Below are 17,049 nucleotides of genomic sequence, written 5' to 3' on the forward strand. Positions count from 1 at the left end.
AAGACATCAATGACAACCGTCCTAATTTCACAAACACGCTATACGAAAGTACAATCATGGAGTACGCCCCACTTGGGAGCCTTGTTGCTGTGGTTACCGCAATAGATGGCGACGTTGATGCTATGTTGACATATTCTATGTCAAGTCAAGATAGCTATCTCACATCCCTATTTTCAATCGGCCAAGACGGGAAAATCGTCACCGAGGGCACAGTGAATCTACGTCGATTAAAGAATGGCGGCTATTTAAACGATGGTAAACTATTAATTCCTGTTTCTGTCACTGACGGATTCACTACGTCGTCGTCCGCAGTTCTTCTGACAGTGGAACCACTGTTTGTCAGAGACATCGAAAAGAACGAAACCAGTTATGAAGTTGCCGTTCCAGAGAATGCTACAGTGGGGACATTTGTAGCTAATGTCAGTTTATCGGATCCCAAAAACGATGACATAAAATTCAAATACAGAATAAGTGTAGGGCGGCCAGATGACTTCGAGTTCACTATCAACGAAACAACGGTGAGGTTCAAGTCTTCTATGACTCTTTTCTAATGTTAGCATCTTATTATCAAAGGTAGGAGTTCATGTTGGTACCAACCATACCGACACAAAGCAACGCATAATATACAATCTCGATGAAACAAACTTTGGGCACTTCATAACTATGACTTTGTTCCAAGGGAGGACATAAACATTTGTACAGGCAGTTATATCTTCGTACGGTAATATGATCTTGCATAATGATCCAGAGATTGAATCTACAAAAACCATTAAGTAGACGAATAATTCAAGACGTACTCTGGGTGTATATCATAAACAAATGATGTGAGAGAAAAATAGTTCGTCTTTGTCAATAGTGTCAACACAGGAACTGTCCGAATTGCGTATGCTGTAAATTCATGAGAGAATAGTTTTCATTCATCTTTGGTTGATTCTCATATGCGATATTCAAAGCAATCAAGTCATCAACAAATATTGTAATACAGTGTACAATCATAAATTATGATTATCAATTCTAATGCAATTAAAGGCTTTGACGAATGTAATTATGAAATGTTTCATATCTAGGGAATAATAAGCACAAGGCTACCACTGGACAGAGAGCAACAGGATATCTACGAATTTTCAGTAATCGTTCTGGATAATCAATGTTTGACTGGAATAGAGGTCAGTATAACAGGTTAATTGTTGGGCATATTAATGAATTATTACTTCACTACTTCATTCTCATTTACCGTACAAAATGTGTAGTGATCATGAATCTTGAGATGGAAATATTAATCAGACAGTGAGCTGGAAATAGTAGTGATGAGATGATGCGACATTGGCTTCACAATTTCGCTAATACTCGGTAATTGGCCGATTTAGGAGATTTGATGCAAATGCCATTTTTACAAGAACCTTGCACTTTTATTCTTCTTCTTTGTAATGGCATGCAATCATTAGGACTCCACATGTTCCTCCCCTAACATTTTGGCAGATTCTTCTGGAAATCACAATCGAAGATGTCAACGATGAAATTCCAACATTTGGTGAACCATCTTACTCCGCTTCAATAAGAGAAGATGCTGGATCTCTCAGTGAACGGACACAGGTTATAATTGTAAGTTCATGACCAATATTCGGCTTGAAGGACCCTCTCCTGTTAAGTTCTCAGGTGTGAAATGCAAGAATATAAACCGGCATTAAATATTTCCTCATTTTCCCCCACTGTGTCCATGAATACTTTCCTCCTGGTATTGTAGATCCTGAGATCGAAACGTGTCCTTCATTCTATTTTGGTGATATTACGTGCGTTAAAGACTGATTTTCTAACTTTGTTTTACAGAATGCATCAATCCAAGCAATAGACAGGGATGTTGGGTTGAACGCTAAAATTAGGTATTCCATCACAGGAACAGGCAGTGAATCTTTTGCTATTGATCCAAAGAATGGAATGGTGTGGCTACAGCCAAATCCTGACTTGGACTATGAATCCGTTAAGGAATATCAGTTGACAGTGGTTGCTCGAGACAGAGACGGCGCTGACCAGGGAAACTCAAACAGCGTGCCGTTCACTGTAGAGATCACAGATGCTAATGATAACTCACCAGTATTCACAGATACTGAACAGCTACAAAATTTGACTATTAGCGAGGATTCTCCAATAGGAACTATATTAACAACAATACAAGCTACAGACGCTGACGAGGGATTCAACAGTGAACTGAGATTTTACATCCATGAAGGGGGTGATGGGAAATTTCGAGTTAATTACACTACAGGTGAGCTGTCTTTGCGTTCTGAACTCGACAGAGAAACGAAAGATAAATACATCTTAGGAATAATCGCACGAGACCAGGGATATCCAGCGAGGGAAACTTTAGTCAATGTAAGTGTTACTGTTTTAGATGTGAACGACAACTCGCCTCGCTTTGATCAACAGTTTTACAATGGACGCACTCTGGAAGGACAGATGGGATCTACGATATTAACTGTAATCGCTTCCGATCCTGACTTTGGTGAGAACGCTGAGATAGAATACTCTTTGACTGATCCAAGTAATTTTACCATCGGTAGTGATGGAGACTGTATCGTCAAATACTGCACTAGATAGGGAGAGAGTTCCCTCATATGATCTTGTAGTCATAGCAACTGATGGCGGAAAACCGTCACGATCGTCCTCCTCGACAGTGAGAATTCTGGTTGACGATGTAAATGATAATGAACCAAACTTTTCATCACAAAAATATGACGCGACAATGCTTCTTCCGCCAGGCGGCATAACAGCTGGAACTCTAGTCTCGTTCGTGTCTGCCACGGATCTCGATAGTGGCAGCAATGCAGAAATTACATATTCTGTTATAAGTGAGAAGTACAAAGACACATTTCAAATAAGTCCAAATGGTGCCATCACTGTCATTGAAGATTACACCCCAGTTACTGGTGTTGATGATGAGATACTGACATTCAATATCTCTGCTAAAGATGGCGGATCACCACCGAAAGAAGACACTGGTATGGTGGTCATTACATTCGAAAAACCATCACAAGTGTATGAGTTTAATGAAACTAGGTATGAATTTTCGGTTTTGGAAAATGAAGATAGCATCTCCGTCGGTACTGTTGTGGCCTTCAGCAGAATTGAAAACAAGGGTCTTTTCTATGAGCTACCTTATGCGATAGACGAGGTAGTTTTGGACCGACAAACGGTAAGGTAACTTTCTAGAAATGCAGTCCTACGCAACGATTTGTAATACATTCGAAACAGAAAGCCTTCCTCAGAAGAATAACTTGATAACAATGATGACGATGATCACAACTGTGGTAATGACGATTGTCGATGATCGATCATCTAACATCTGTAACAGCAATTTGCAAATTGAAAGCATGAACATGTACGTTTGTGATCGAATTACAATTAAACATATGTAATTTGTGTGTTCTATACAGTAATTTAAATATTTTAATATCTATTAGACATAATTTGTTCTCAAATTTAGTCCTCGTGTACATCGTCGTTACTGTACTACGGTCAAAGTCTCGGTATGTCCACTACAGAATTATCTTGTGTCCGAGATTTAACAGGCAGTGGGTAAACATTTTTCAGCTTTACAATGTTGATAAAGTTATTGATAATTACAAATCGCACATAAGAGTGCCATTGCAATAGTGTGTCTACGTACTTCTCAACCACTATTCAGAATTTGCTCTCAGCATTTGTTTGCCGATCAAAACCTGTGAGTAGTTTTAACCTAAATTTGCATTTTGCAATTTGCATTTTGTTGGAGAAGCCGAAAAATCATAATTTCGTCGGATGTTTGCAGTGCTAAACGATGGTTGAGATCAATTGCAGAGAGTTTTTATCGAATTGCATTTTTTATTACTCCAACGGTTCTTTACTTGGCGATAAATGTTGATCTAGAGCACATTGGCAGTTAAAGTTACGATATCAAACTTTATCAACAGGGTTCTGTAAACATCACGAGGCCAATCGATAGAGAGGCAACATCCAAATTAACTTTCAACGTTCTGGCTAGAGGCGATGACCTACTTGACGGATTTGCTTTCACGTTGGTAAGTTGGTGTTGCATAATTTATTTTCAAGGGAAGAGGGTCTGATTTGCCAAAACATTTGCCTTGAAGTCGTTGACCCAAGATAACTTAAGCTGTGATTAGATAACAAAGATCAAGATGAGGCATGATGAGATAGGTTACATGTAAAACAAGACCAGATAAGTTAAAACGAGGTAAGATCTGGATAGGAAAGATGCATACTGTTTCAAATAATTACGTTTATAACAAACATTTGAATATTCGGACATGTATTTCAAAGAGCAAATGTGAGTGATCAGTTGAGTCCATAGAAGAAAACAGGTATGTTAGAACGATCAATCAGAATTATATGATAGCCTTGCGAATAGAAAGAATAAGATACTATGATGCTATTATAAAATTACCGCAAGGGATGCACGAGGAGATTGGTTTTGCCTGACGCAAAGCTGAGGATAATGCGCGGCCGAGTGCATCTTTTGCGGTATTTTCGTGATAACCTTATCATTAAATATCTTACATTCATCATTAGGGTATAAAATGGGCCAAGCATTGACCCCTTTCGTGTATGTCAACGATTGTTTTTCGATTTGTAGCGCAAGTATGAAACGCTATCTTGTACGCCCCTCTGGATAGCCCGTGCACATGTACAGAACGTGAGACGTTCTAGCAATCGTCAAATGGGTCACTTGAACCCTTTACTTCAACAGTGAACGCGTAGATGCAGCCGCAGGGGTTGTCTGTTAAGGAACAGGAGTTCCTGACGACTTTTTCAGCGCACGCAAAATTCTGTTGTTGTCGATGATAGATGTATAATAATGGTTGATATTTTAATTGAGGGAATTTTGAGCAAAAGTTTACGTCCTTCAATCTCGAGGCGCATACTGTCTTAGCGTGAGCTAAAATCTTTTCATATACACTTTAACAACACACCTAACAATGACTTGGGTAATGTTGTTGAGCATCTTACACCTTACATATACAGGGTTATAAAGGAAGAAGTTGTGATATTTTTGCAATCAGCACTTTCCAAGATACATTGTGTAAAAAGAGCATATTTGATATTAACTCATGGCTCGCTTAGATAAACGGTCACACAACACGGACGTCAAAAGAAGTTTAATAGGATAATTCTTGACATTCGCTCTTTCGAATACCACGACAGGTAGAGATAATCATTCAAGACGTAAACGATGAAGCTCCTTACTTTGTACACCCACAAGAACCAGTACTATGGACTGAACTACTGGAAAATTCTGTAAATTCTTCATTTGTTAAATTCAAAGCGGAAGATAGAGATCAAGAAGGTCCTAACTCACAGATTGTATACAGCATTGTCGACGGAAATGACGGTAGGTACATCTTGGAAGTCAGATTACGTGTTGTTTACGACATAACATGTCTTAAAATGAAGGAAAATTACAAGCTAGAAAGGAACTTCGACAAGGTTGCATTTCAAGGATTCTATGACTTACAATGTTAAATTTTAGACAACTTCTAACTTATATCTCTTTCGTATTACTAGTATGATTTCTGCATTAACAATTACAAACGACCTCAAAAGAGGGATAAAATTGCAGCAAGTGAAAATGAATACAATAAAAATTGGCCGACCAGCGAGAGATAAAATACCTGTTAAAAGGCAGAGGATAAAAACTGCATCAAGTTAAAACTGTATTTGTTTTAACTTGTTGCACTTTTTATCCTTTGCCTTTTAACAATTTTTTACTGATTTCTGCATTACTTCTTCACTATTATTCTGCATTGTTTTGTGGAATTGGAACTAAGATTTTGGTAAAGGAAGATACTTCATGAATCATGCTGTAATTTGTGTATTACTCTCCCTTACAGATGATATTTTCCTTATTAATGACTCTACCGGTGATCTTAGTGTCATTAGGGGAGCTGACAGAGAATCTGTGGAATCCTACAACATGATTATCATGGTAAAAAATCACGTTTTGCACTTTCAGTTGCCATTAATTATTTATTTGCCACCTGCCTTGATGCATTATTGGTCGAACACAAATTTAGTTTTACCATCCAGCAATGAGCAAGTTCATAAAACGACAGTTTTTTCATAAATACCGTGAATTATTGTATTTTTGAAAGCACCCTTTTCACAGAAACGCTTGCAAAATTACGTATGCATGCTTGCATCGTGCATTATATGCATTGTATGTGTGTGTATATATATATATATATATATAATATATATATATATATATATATATATATATATATGTTGTGTGTGTGTGTGTGTGTGTGTGTGTGTGTGTGTGTGTGTGTGTGTGTGTGTGTGTGTGTGACTGCAATATTTCACCTACACAACTCTAACACACCATTTTACATATTTTCTTGAAGGCCAAGGACAAAGGCTTCCCATCCCTCAATGCTACGGTCGCCTTCAACGTTCTAGTGTTGGATGAAAATGACAACGCACCACTTATTACAGCAGAATCAACGATCGTGACATTGAATGAAAATACAGGGACGGGGATTGAGGTAAGTACACGCATACATTAGATTTCACTGCATATATTCCACGACTTGTGGAAAAAAGATCAAAGATGTTCCAGTCCTTCGAATCGTTAGACGTGACATTTAAATCTGCAAGTCAGTTTCTACGTATTATCGCTGTTTACCGTCCTCCAAAATCAACGAAGAATAAGGCGACAGTAAGTGACTTTATCTCCGAGTTTTCCACTCTTTTGGAAACAGCCGTACCTTCCTCGGGCCATCTCTTAATTGCTGGAGATTTTAATTTTCCATTTGAGAACACAGATTCTTCCGACACAAGTAAGCTAATCGACCTTCTTCACTCAGTCGGCCTACAACAGCATGTCAAGATATCAACACACAGCAAAGGCCACACATTGGATTTACTTATAACGCGATCATCAGAGCAATTGCTTCACTCCATCAAATCTTACGACTCCCTTAACTCTGATCACAGCTTATTATATTTTGGGCTGAATGTTCAACGATCACCCAACACCAAGGTAAAAATCTCACAACGTCACTTTCGTACGATGAACATTGACAGATTGATTGATATTATTTCATCCAAAATGATCGGTCATCCATGCAATACCAACCCAGAGGATTTGTATCTTTATTTCCATGACGTTGTTACCGATGCTCTCGATACAGTCGCCCCTGTCAAAAGCAAATCGGTCTTAAATAAAGTGCGTGCACCATGGTTCTCTGAGGATCTACTGACTCTGAGAAGAGAGGTTCGTCGACTGGAAATAAATTGGCGCAAATCACAGTTAGAAATCGAACGTCAAATGTTCGTTTTAAAGCGCGTGGAATATTCACGCCGCTGTGATGCAGTAAAATCAGCCTATCATCGGACTAGAATTGAAGACGCAGATAACAAGAAATTGTTTGCCATTGTTGCAGAACTATCTGATTCGAGAACAGCTTCATCCAACGACATGCCAAACAACATCCCAATGAAAGAGATTCCATCAGCATTCATGAATTATTTTGAAAACAAGGTGTCGCAACTTCGTGACAGGATTGGTCTACAACCGCACAGCTGTGAGATTAATGATGTAATGCCGAGCCATACTTTAGCTGAATTTGACCTGGTATCACCTGGGGATATAATTGCGTTAGTGAAACAGTCATCACCGAAATCTTGTGAACTCGACATTCTACCACATGGAGTGTTGAAGAAATGTGTACACATCTTGGCACCTTTCCTTGCGGATCTATTCAACAATTCGTTCACAACTGGCATCGTTCCGAGTCATTTTACGTCAGCGATAATTCGTCCATTAATAAAGAAAGTAGATCTTGATCAGAACATTCTGAAGAACTACAGGCCGGTTTCAAACCTCCCTTTCTTATCGAAAGTCCTCGAGCGGGCTGTTGTTCAGCAATTGAACCAGCACCTCACTAGATTTAGTCTTTTCACAAAGTTTCAAAGCGCTTACCGTGCTAACCATAGCACAGAAACTGCTCTCCTCCGTGTTCACAACGACATAATGCTTGCCTTGAATAACAAACATGATGTGATTCTCATCATGTTAGATCTATCAGCGGCGTTCGACACAATTGATCATGAAATTATGCTTCAGAGACTACAATTTCGTTTCGGTATAACGGGCAAATGTCTATCTTGGTTTCGTTCGTACCTCGTTGATCGCCAGCAATGCGTCAAGGTTGGATCTGCATCATCCCCATTTTCTCGCATGAAATACGGTGTTCCGCAAGGATCTGTTCTCGGCCCTCTCTTGTTTACACTCTACACTGCACCTCTTGAAGACATCTTCGTACACCATGGGATTGATTGCATGATATACGCGGACGATACGCAAATTTATGTCATCTGCAATAGACCTGACGATATTCGTAATAACATTGAACTCTGTGTCGACGACGTCCGCAGCTGGATGAAATCTAACATGCTTGTACTGAACGACAACAAAACTGAAGTTATTCACTTCTCATCACGTTTAAAATCTGATGTGACAAAGCTAGACAGTCTGAGAATTGGTCAATGCGACATAATCCCTTCAATTTCAGTCAGAAATCTTGGCATTACTTTAAGTCAGGACGGTAGCATGTCTGACCATATTAATATGTTGTGCAGAAATGGTTTCTTCTCTTTGCATAGAATAAGTAAGATTCGTAAACTTCTTGACAGATCTACAACTGAAAAACTAGTCCATGCATTTGTGACGTCTCACTTAGACTATTGTAACAGTCTTTTGTTTGGTATCCCTAGAGGACAACTTGCTCGACTACAGTCTTTACAGAATGCTGCGGCGAGGTTAGTTTCTCGTACGCGCAAATTCGATCATGTCACACCCGTTCTCACAAGATTTACATTGGTTACCTGTAGAGGCCCGCATCAGATTTAAAATTCTTTTGTTTACATTCAAAATTATCCATGGAAATGCACCTATTTATCTGAGAGATTTATTAGATTTATATGTACCTGCCAGAGACCTGCGATCGAGTGACAAATTATGTTTAACCCAGCCCCGTGGCAACTTTAACAAGACATATGGACAGAGAGCGTTTTCAGTATGTTCACCCTTACTATGGAATGATTTGCCATTTGAAATTAAGACCGCCAGAAGTGTAGATAGTTTTAAGCGCAGTTTGAAAACCTACCTTTTTACTCAGTTTTATTTGTAATTTTCTGTTTTAATTTTTTAGTGTGGTTGTATTCTTTTAAATTATTTTATACAGCTATGTACAATGTGCTGAGACGTATGTGTAGTGCATTTTAAACAATTTTTAATAATAATAATAATAATATATTGTACTACACATTGATAAGTGACATTCAGTCTGTTTTAACATGTGTAAATTGTATCATACTTCGCTATTTTATCATAGGTATCATATGTCGCAGCTAATGATGAAGACAAAGGCAAGAATGCCGAAATCACATTTCAGCTTGAAGAGGATTCAAACGGCATGTTTTATGTCAATGGTGAGTACGAATATCAAGGAAATGGAATATTACAATTGACGGGTTATTTGCATAGTCAGACATAGCAGTTCAGCAGTGACGTTTATACAATCCGTGTTTAACCGATCTTCGGTATTAAACGATAGCGGTTTGCCAATGAAGTGAAGGAATGTGTGTTGTTGGTAAGTCTGGACTTACAGCAGGTGAGAGTTGTTGAATGCCGTCTTTTACATCTCTAAAGTAACTGAAATACCAGCTGCTCTATGTTGAAGGAGCTCGGTATAAGAAGTTTTACTTTGAGATCAGCTGGTCGATGATCGTTAAGAGTGTCCGTGACAACGACTGTATTTAAGAGACACTGAAAAGGGCACAGAGTAAAAATCTCGTGATTTTACATATTATGCATATGGGAACTTAGCATATTTTAACAATTTGTAAACAACATGGAATATCACTAATATAGCGCAGTTACCAAAGCTAACTTTTATGTTTTTTATTTCTTCTTGTTCATCTCAATGACATCTAGAAATTTCTGGTTCAATTCAAACTGCACAATCACTTGATCGAGAAACTGAGGACACTCACACAATAAAAGTGATAGCAGTAGACGGGGGAACCCCAGAGAAAACATCGACTCCTGTATTTATTACATTTGTCGTTGAAGACTACAATGACAATGCACCTGAGTTTGTGAATCCCAACTATTATGTGCCATTACCAAAGGATTCTCCACCAAAAACCAAGGTGTTGATGGTATCAGCAGTGGATAGAGACATTGGGATTAACGCTGTGGTCACATATGACATCATAGGTATGTCAAGCGATATGCGTCATCGTCCGAATAAGGTTTAAGCAAAACCTAAAGATGGCTAATCGTCTCCGTTTTATAACATATGCATTTTCAATTATAAAGAAAAACTATCATAATTTTGATCGAGTTGTCAAAGTGTGTTATCACGACTATTTAGGCAATACCACCTCTACTGTAGTTTTGACAACTTGTTAGAAAAAAAGGCATACCTTCCGGAACGATGCGGGCATGTCTTAATTTTTATTTCGATAATCATTCTATCATTTAATTATAACATTATATAACATTATATGCCAGGAACGTTTCCAGCGTCAAGGATTTGTGCTCTGCGACCAACACACATATTGATCAAAATGGCTTTTTTATTTCATCATGTGATATCGGAAATATTGAAGACCTTATTGTTGTTTGAATAGAGAAATCTCTCATACTGGTAATTGTGAATACTCAATTTTGATAATGTAACAGTTTTCTTATGACATGATAAATGGCCTAGGTAGCTGAGACATTGTTCTCGTCTGTAACATCTTTGCTAGATGTGAAAGTGCTTTAAATCTTGTATATTTTGATTAATTTGTATCTTTCAAGGTGGTGGAAACTGCAGCCAGAACCATTTTGAAATAAACTCTACTACAGGACAAATTCTTACAGCTGATACTCTATACAGCCAACCATCTGGGTCTTGCTTACTATCGATCCGATGTCAAGACACTGGGGCGGAGCCGCTAAGTAGCACCACCATGGTAGATTAACTTTTTTTTTCAAAACCAAGTGTATTCAATATATTGTAGAAATTCTTGTATTTACAGGTTCAGTTATGCAAAGTGATTATTATATTGTGTTTAATATAATTCAAAAATTTGTTTCAAAGGTTCAAAAGTGTGTTTCAAGCACAAAAGTGGCGATTAAAAGCAGCACAGCTTGCGACTTTTACTTGTTGGGAACAGACATTGCTTTCCTAAAATAACGATCGAGCTTGTAAGAAATTAATTTTCGATGACGAATGAGATCTTTCGCCAGTAGGGTCGACTCTTCAGTATTCAAAAGATAATACATACGGAAAGTCATTATTTCTTACTTTTGCAGTCTGAGATAGACTGTCTTTAATTGATCTTATACAGCAAGAACATCGCCATAAAGTGTGGTTCAAAATCGAATAATGTACATGAGGGCGCATCTTTTTTCATCACATTGTTGAATGGGAGTACTCCATTTTTCATCTTCTCTTTGGTATCTATAGATCGAAATAAACATAGAAGAAGTTAACTTCCCTCCAAGGTTTTTGTCAGATTCATATTGGGCAACCGTGAATGAACATAGTTTGATAGGTACTGCGGTAAATACAGAACCTCTCAACCCGCCCACTGCGACAGATGATGACATAGATGCCAATGGGGAAGTCTTCTATGATATTGTTGGAGGCAATGACGATGGTAAGCAGGGTTACCTGTCACTCTTTATCTTATCTTATGAAAATCAGATTTACATATTATTCCGTCTCCATCTTTCTTGGCTCTGTGCCATAGTCGTCTAATTCTTCTGTTATTGTAGACCGGAAAAAACAGGAAATAGATGAATTAAGTGCGTTGAATGAGCAAGGACATGTCGGCGGAAATAATAACTATCTCAGCACAACACTACATATCCAAGAATACTTTTTCGTCACGTGAGTCACAGACTTGCAACGTGGAAACTATAAATGGCATCTACACGCATATAGCTGTATTTCAAAAATGTCACATGTGAATTTCCATGGTATAAAAGATTTAGCCAAATTTATGAACTATCTTAGCTTTATCTTGAAAGCTTAAGCTGCTATTGATCTAACATTTAAAAGATCCGACTGCTCATTACGCCCCCAAAAAGAAGTTCCAAATCTATAGCCATTGTACGTCTTTCAGATTTATCAATGACATCTTCAGTACTTGTGAATCACATGACCTATTGGATGCGATATTGAAGCATATTGATACTGCAACATTTTCAATATGATATTGAAACATTGCAAATGCGATACTGAAAATTGTGACAGTCCATAATTTGCGAGATAGAAAATATTGCAAGTCAAAAACACAAAAAGAGGCAACTGTAGCGATTCAATCTGCCCAAAGGATAAACGTATATTATTTCTAGTTCTAGGTCCCTCCCTTATTATCATTTTTATCTGGGTCATAGTATTATAATAGGAAGTAGACTTTTGTTACCATGTCTGTTAACTATTCTGTAACTAATCAACAGAACTATTTTCTCTGGATCACCTGACTGGGCAAATAAACGTAAACAAACCACTCGACAGAGAAACCCTAGCGTCAGTTGAGTTGATCATTTCAGCTCATGACGTCACACCAGATCCAAAATCTGCGACTGTCACTCTCACCATCACCATAAGTGACGCAAATGACAACGCCCCAGAACTACCACAGGAACTGAATGCTACCATAACACAGGTATTTAAAACAGAGGGATAATTTTGAGCGTTTTGAACTCTTTTTGAACTTTATATCGTAACCGCTTCATAATCTCCAGTAAGACTTTATGGATGATACAACAAGTCATTAAGGTTCATGTGATCAATGAATTTTACAAACAAGTGAAAACTGAATGATACTGTGATATTTTCTGGGTATTTATTTCTGAAATCGTCGTTTCACTGTTCTATCAGTTCAGGGGAGGAGTGTTGCCGTGGAAGCATTACATTGTGACACGATTTTATGTCTTCCCGCCATTTCGTTTTAAACTTGCTGATTTGTTACGTAACATTTCGAATGTGGCTCTTGGACCTGAAGTTGACACATTGTGATATTCGGGACGTTTTAATTTTGAATGTCACGATTACGATGCTAATGATATACTGAGTTGTTAATTTCTATTGTCTTTAAACTTAACAGTGACAGGTGAACTTGTTGGCCGAAACAATTGATAGATCACACGTGAGCCATTTGATCACTTGCCTATTTATAAAACCTTAGAATCCAAATTAAATTACTTCTCGATTTGAGAAGCCAAAGAAGTTCATTATTCTGACTTTTATTTCTCATGAATTCTGTAATCATTTTTATCGACAGGGCGGTAGCTCCGGAGATACCGTTACCATCGTAAACGCCAGGGATCCCGATCTTGGAAAGAACACAGAATGTTTCTATCACATTGCCAGAGCTCGCTTTGAAGGCATTGGTTCCGTCACTCCGTCAGATTATTTTAACATCAATCAAACGGACGGTGCTATAACAACCACAGATAACTTGTATAAATTAAATCTCACATCTACTATAAGTATTGAGGTAAGGATCGTCTTATTCACCATCCCACCAGACTGATACAAGTTTTCTCTCTCAGAAACGCGCAAGCGTCTTAATCATTCTTAATCACACTTTTCTCCTTGGAGAATTACTGCACTTTATGATACGATACTCTGGCTTTACCTAGGGTAACAATACTTGCAGCATTCGGTTATGTTATTTCTAAACTTATGCTTTGGTCTCCTCTAATACTGTATCTAAACTGATAATATACAACTTTAATAAGAACATTAACACACATCTGTATTATATTTTGTGCATGGATTGCTTGTTCAGTCATACTTGACGCATGTATGTTGATAAGTTCTATTTTCACAAATGCAGTCATTTTACCTACAACGCACGCAAAGCAGTAAAAACCATCATTCAATGACTATGGCTGGTTTGAGAGTTTCAAATTACTTGAGATTATCAACCAGAGATATTGTTTCGTTTCTTCTCTTTTCTATAATTGGACGGCTGTCTTCTTTAGCCATAGCAAGGAGGCCACTGTTCAGAAACCATCAGTTTGGTTTTGGTATAGGTCTACAAAAATGTCGAACACTGTAATTTGGATTCAAGTGTTCAAATATAGGGAAATAATGCGTTTCCGTTATTGACAGCGTATTTTACAGATTTACAAACTTTACAATCCACCATGCTTCATAATCTGCTGGAAATGAGAATAGCTGTCGCTCTTTGAAGAAGATTGAACAGCAAACTAAAAATTGATATATAATATTAAAAACTAGCTTTATTAGTATGCTCAAAATGCACCACTAGATTAACAAGAATATATATATAAGCAAAAGACTCCTAATATTGTTACGTGCAGAGAAAACGAACAAAAGGGTGAACTCAGCAGTTTACGTTTAAACAAAATTTATTACGAAAACAAAACTAATTGCTAAGTTAGGGACAGAGTACAAGCTTTAAAAGTGTACAGACTACTTATCTCAGCTGGGACGGCAAAGCTCCAGTCTCAGAGTTGTAACAGTCAGTCGGATGAATGAACAGTCCTTTGGCTTGCAGGCTTGAAGCTGCACAAAGTCCACAGTATAAATCCAGCGTTGGCAGTGAAGGTCTTGAAAAGTCTTGAGAATGACTACTGCTGGAGTTTAGTAACACACAAGAGACACGATCCCAAAAGTCTGACTGGAAGCTGAGCACGTCCCTTTTATAAAGGCATATAAGAACAATCTAGAACTTTTATTGACATGCTAATTACTGTTCTAAAATTATCTCCCTTACACAACTAATCAACTTTCCAGAACATTCCAAACATGACTAATTGAATTCAAGGTTGTGAGGTCATCAAGGGCAGTGACCTTGAGAATGTTCTAGACTAATTGAACTCAGGTCATGATGAGTGTGGGGTAAATGACCTACATAACACACCCCCTCTTCAAAAAAAGAAAATTTTTCAAAGAAAAATCTTTCTTTTACAAATGTAATCTTGAAAAGGATTTAAGTACTCAAATTTTTTTTACTCTAAAGTAAAATTTCTTGAAAGTGAACAACAATAAACTCTAAATACGAGAGAGACAGTCTGCAATTAAATTGTCTCTGCCTTTGATATGTCTAATGTCAAGATTAAACTCCTGTAACATTAAACTCCATCTTAGCAATCTCTGATTTTTGCCTTTAAATTTCTGCAGAAAAACAAGAGGGTTGTGATCAATATAAACCACTATTGGCTGATTTGAAGAAGTAACATAAACTTCAAAATGCTGTAAAGCTAATATCAAAGATAAACACTCTTTTTCAATTGTAGAGTAGTTTCTCTGGGATTTGTTAAATTTGCGTGAAAAATAGCAAACAGGATGATCTACACCATGACTATCCTCTTGCAATAAAACAGCACCAGCAGCCGTATCACTAGCATCTACAGCTAATTTGAATGGCAAAGTGAAATCTGGTGCAGACAACACTGGGGCACTTTGCAGTATGGCTTTAAGTGTATCAAATGCCTGTTGGCATTGCTCTGACCAAACAAACTTTACTTTCTTTTTAAGTAAGTTAGTCAAAGGCTCAGTAATTGTGGAGAAATTTGGACAGAATTTTCTGTAGTAACCAGCCATACCGAGAAAGCGCATCAGTTGTCGTTTGCAGTTTGGTATGGGAAAACTTGAAATGGCACTGATTTTGGCATCAACAGGTTTTACCTCACCCTGTCCTACAGTATGTCCGAGGTAAGTTACCCTCGCCCAACCAAACTCAGATTGGCAAGGTGACAGTCAACATTGCTTTGCTCAGTCTCTCAAAGAACTTCCGCATGAGCTTGATGTGTTCCTCCCAGGTGTCACTATACAGGACGACGTCGTCAACGTAAGCTGCACATCCGTCTAGCCCGGATATGACGTCGTTGATCATCCGTTGGAACGTTGCCGGAGAGTTCTTCATTCCGAATGGCATCACCTTGTACTGGAACAATCCGTCTGGTGTAACAAAGGCGGATATTTCACGAGCACGATCCGTCAGAGGGACTTGCCAAAATCCCTTCAGTAGGTCAAATTTCGTCACATACTTGGCTTTTCCCACTCGGTCGATGCAGTCATCAATCCTCGGGATTGGGAAAGTGTCTGTCTTTGTTAAAGTGTTGACCTTCCTAAAGTCCGTGCACATACGATAACTGTGATCTGATTTGGGAACAAGTATGCACGGCGAACTCCAGTTACTTTTACTGGGTTCAATAAAGTCATTGTCCAGCAGGTATTTGACTTCTTCCTGGAGATTTTCGCTTTTGTTGGATTCAGTCTGTATGGATGTTGTTTTACAGGCTTACTGTCCCCAACATCAACGTCGTGTAGATGACGTTTGTCCTCGTTGGAACATCTTGAAACAGGTGTTTATATTCATGGAGCAGTTCTTTCACCTGTTGTTGTTGTTCTGGCTGGAGGTGTGCCAACTTTGTAGACTCCAGCTTCTCCAGGATTTCTGAGTTCTGAAGCTTGACCGAGCCCAGCTTTGAGTTTAGAGTATTTTCACTCAAGTCAGTTTCAGTATCACTATCTTCATAATGGTTTGAACTGACTGCACTGACAGGCTGAGTTATAGTAGGATTATCCCTATCCAAATATGGCTTAAGCATATTTATGTGACATAGCTGTTTTTGTTTTCGCCTGTCAGGTGTTATTATGATGTAATTTAAATCACTCAATTTCTTATCAATTAGGTATGGCCCAAAGTAACGAGCATGGAGTGGTTTGCCAGGAACCGGAAGTAGAACAAGAACTTTTTGACCTGGTTCAAACTTCCGTTTTGAGGTGTTTTATCATATTTGGTTTTCATTGACTGCTGAGATGACTCAAGATTTTCTCTGGCTAATTCACATGCTTTAGAGAGTTTTGTACGAAAATCTGACACATATTGCAAAATATTCAGACAATCATCATCGTCTGATAGGAATTTTTCTCTTAACGAGCTTAAGTGGGCCACGGACTGTATGTCCAAATACAAGCTCAAATGGGCTAAAACCAAGAGACTCCTGAATTG

General features: G+C 38.1%; 2 protein-coding genes across 2 annotated transcripts in view; both read left to right on the forward strand.

The window, feature by feature from the left end:
- Positions 1-56: 56 nt before the first annotated feature.
- Positions 57-2,595, forward strand: LOC139118202 (protocadherin-11 X-linked-like). Its single transcript, XM_070681495.1, has 4 exons — positions 57-518; positions 1,068-1,166; positions 1,480-1,602; positions 1,828-2,595. Exons 1-4 carry the CDS (start codon positions 57-59, stop codon positions 2,593-2,595), a joined length of 1,452 nt encoding a protein of 483 aa, XP_070537596.1.
- Positions 2,596-2,625: 30 nt separating this feature from the next.
- The window catches only part of LOC139118203 (protocadherin Fat 4-like), a 29,791-nt gene continuing 15,367 nt past the window's right edge, over positions 2,626-17,049 (forward strand). Inside the window, exons 1-12 of the mRNA XM_070681496.1 lie at positions 2,626-3,190; positions 3,948-4,055; positions 5,197-5,383; positions 5,883-5,977; positions 6,396-6,536; positions 9,390-9,486; positions 9,992-10,276; positions 10,865-11,019; positions 11,517-11,709; positions 12,515-12,723; positions 13,342-13,557; positions 15,737-15,746. Of these exons, the coding sequence (XP_070537597.1) occupies positions 2,741-3,190; positions 3,948-4,055; positions 5,197-5,383; positions 5,883-5,977; positions 6,396-6,536; positions 9,390-9,486; positions 9,992-10,276; positions 10,865-11,019; positions 11,517-11,709; positions 12,515-12,723; positions 13,342-13,557; positions 15,737-15,746 (2,146 nt within the window). The 5' untranslated portion in view covers positions 2,626-2,740. The remainder of the gene's footprint in view (positions 3,191-3,947; positions 4,056-5,196; positions 5,384-5,882; positions 5,978-6,395; positions 6,537-9,389; positions 9,487-9,991; positions 10,277-10,864; positions 11,020-11,516; positions 11,710-12,514; positions 12,724-13,341; positions 13,558-15,736; positions 15,747-17,049) is intronic.

Source organism: Ptychodera flava, chromosome 19 (genome assembly GCF_041260155.1).
Source record: "Ptychodera flava strain L36383 chromosome 19, AS_Pfla_20210202, whole genome shotgun sequence".
In the NCBI taxonomy this organism is placed as follows: Eukaryota; Metazoa; Hemichordata; class Enteropneusta; family Ptychoderidae; genus Ptychodera; species Ptychodera flava.

Bases quoted from the DNA above. Each gene is read 5' to 3' on its own strand.
- LOC139118202 (XM_070681495.1), top strand. From the start codon at position 57: ATGGAGTACGCCCCACTTGGGAGCCTTGTTGCTGTGGTTACCGCAATA. The intron at 519-1,067 runs GTGAGGTTCAAG...TTTCATATCTAG, and splicing joins TCACTATCAACGAAACAACG to GGAATAATAAGCACAAGGCT. The intron at 1,603-1,827 runs GTAAGTTCATGA...TTTGTTTTACAG, and splicing joins AACGGACACAGGTTATAATT to AATGCATCAATCCAAGCAAT.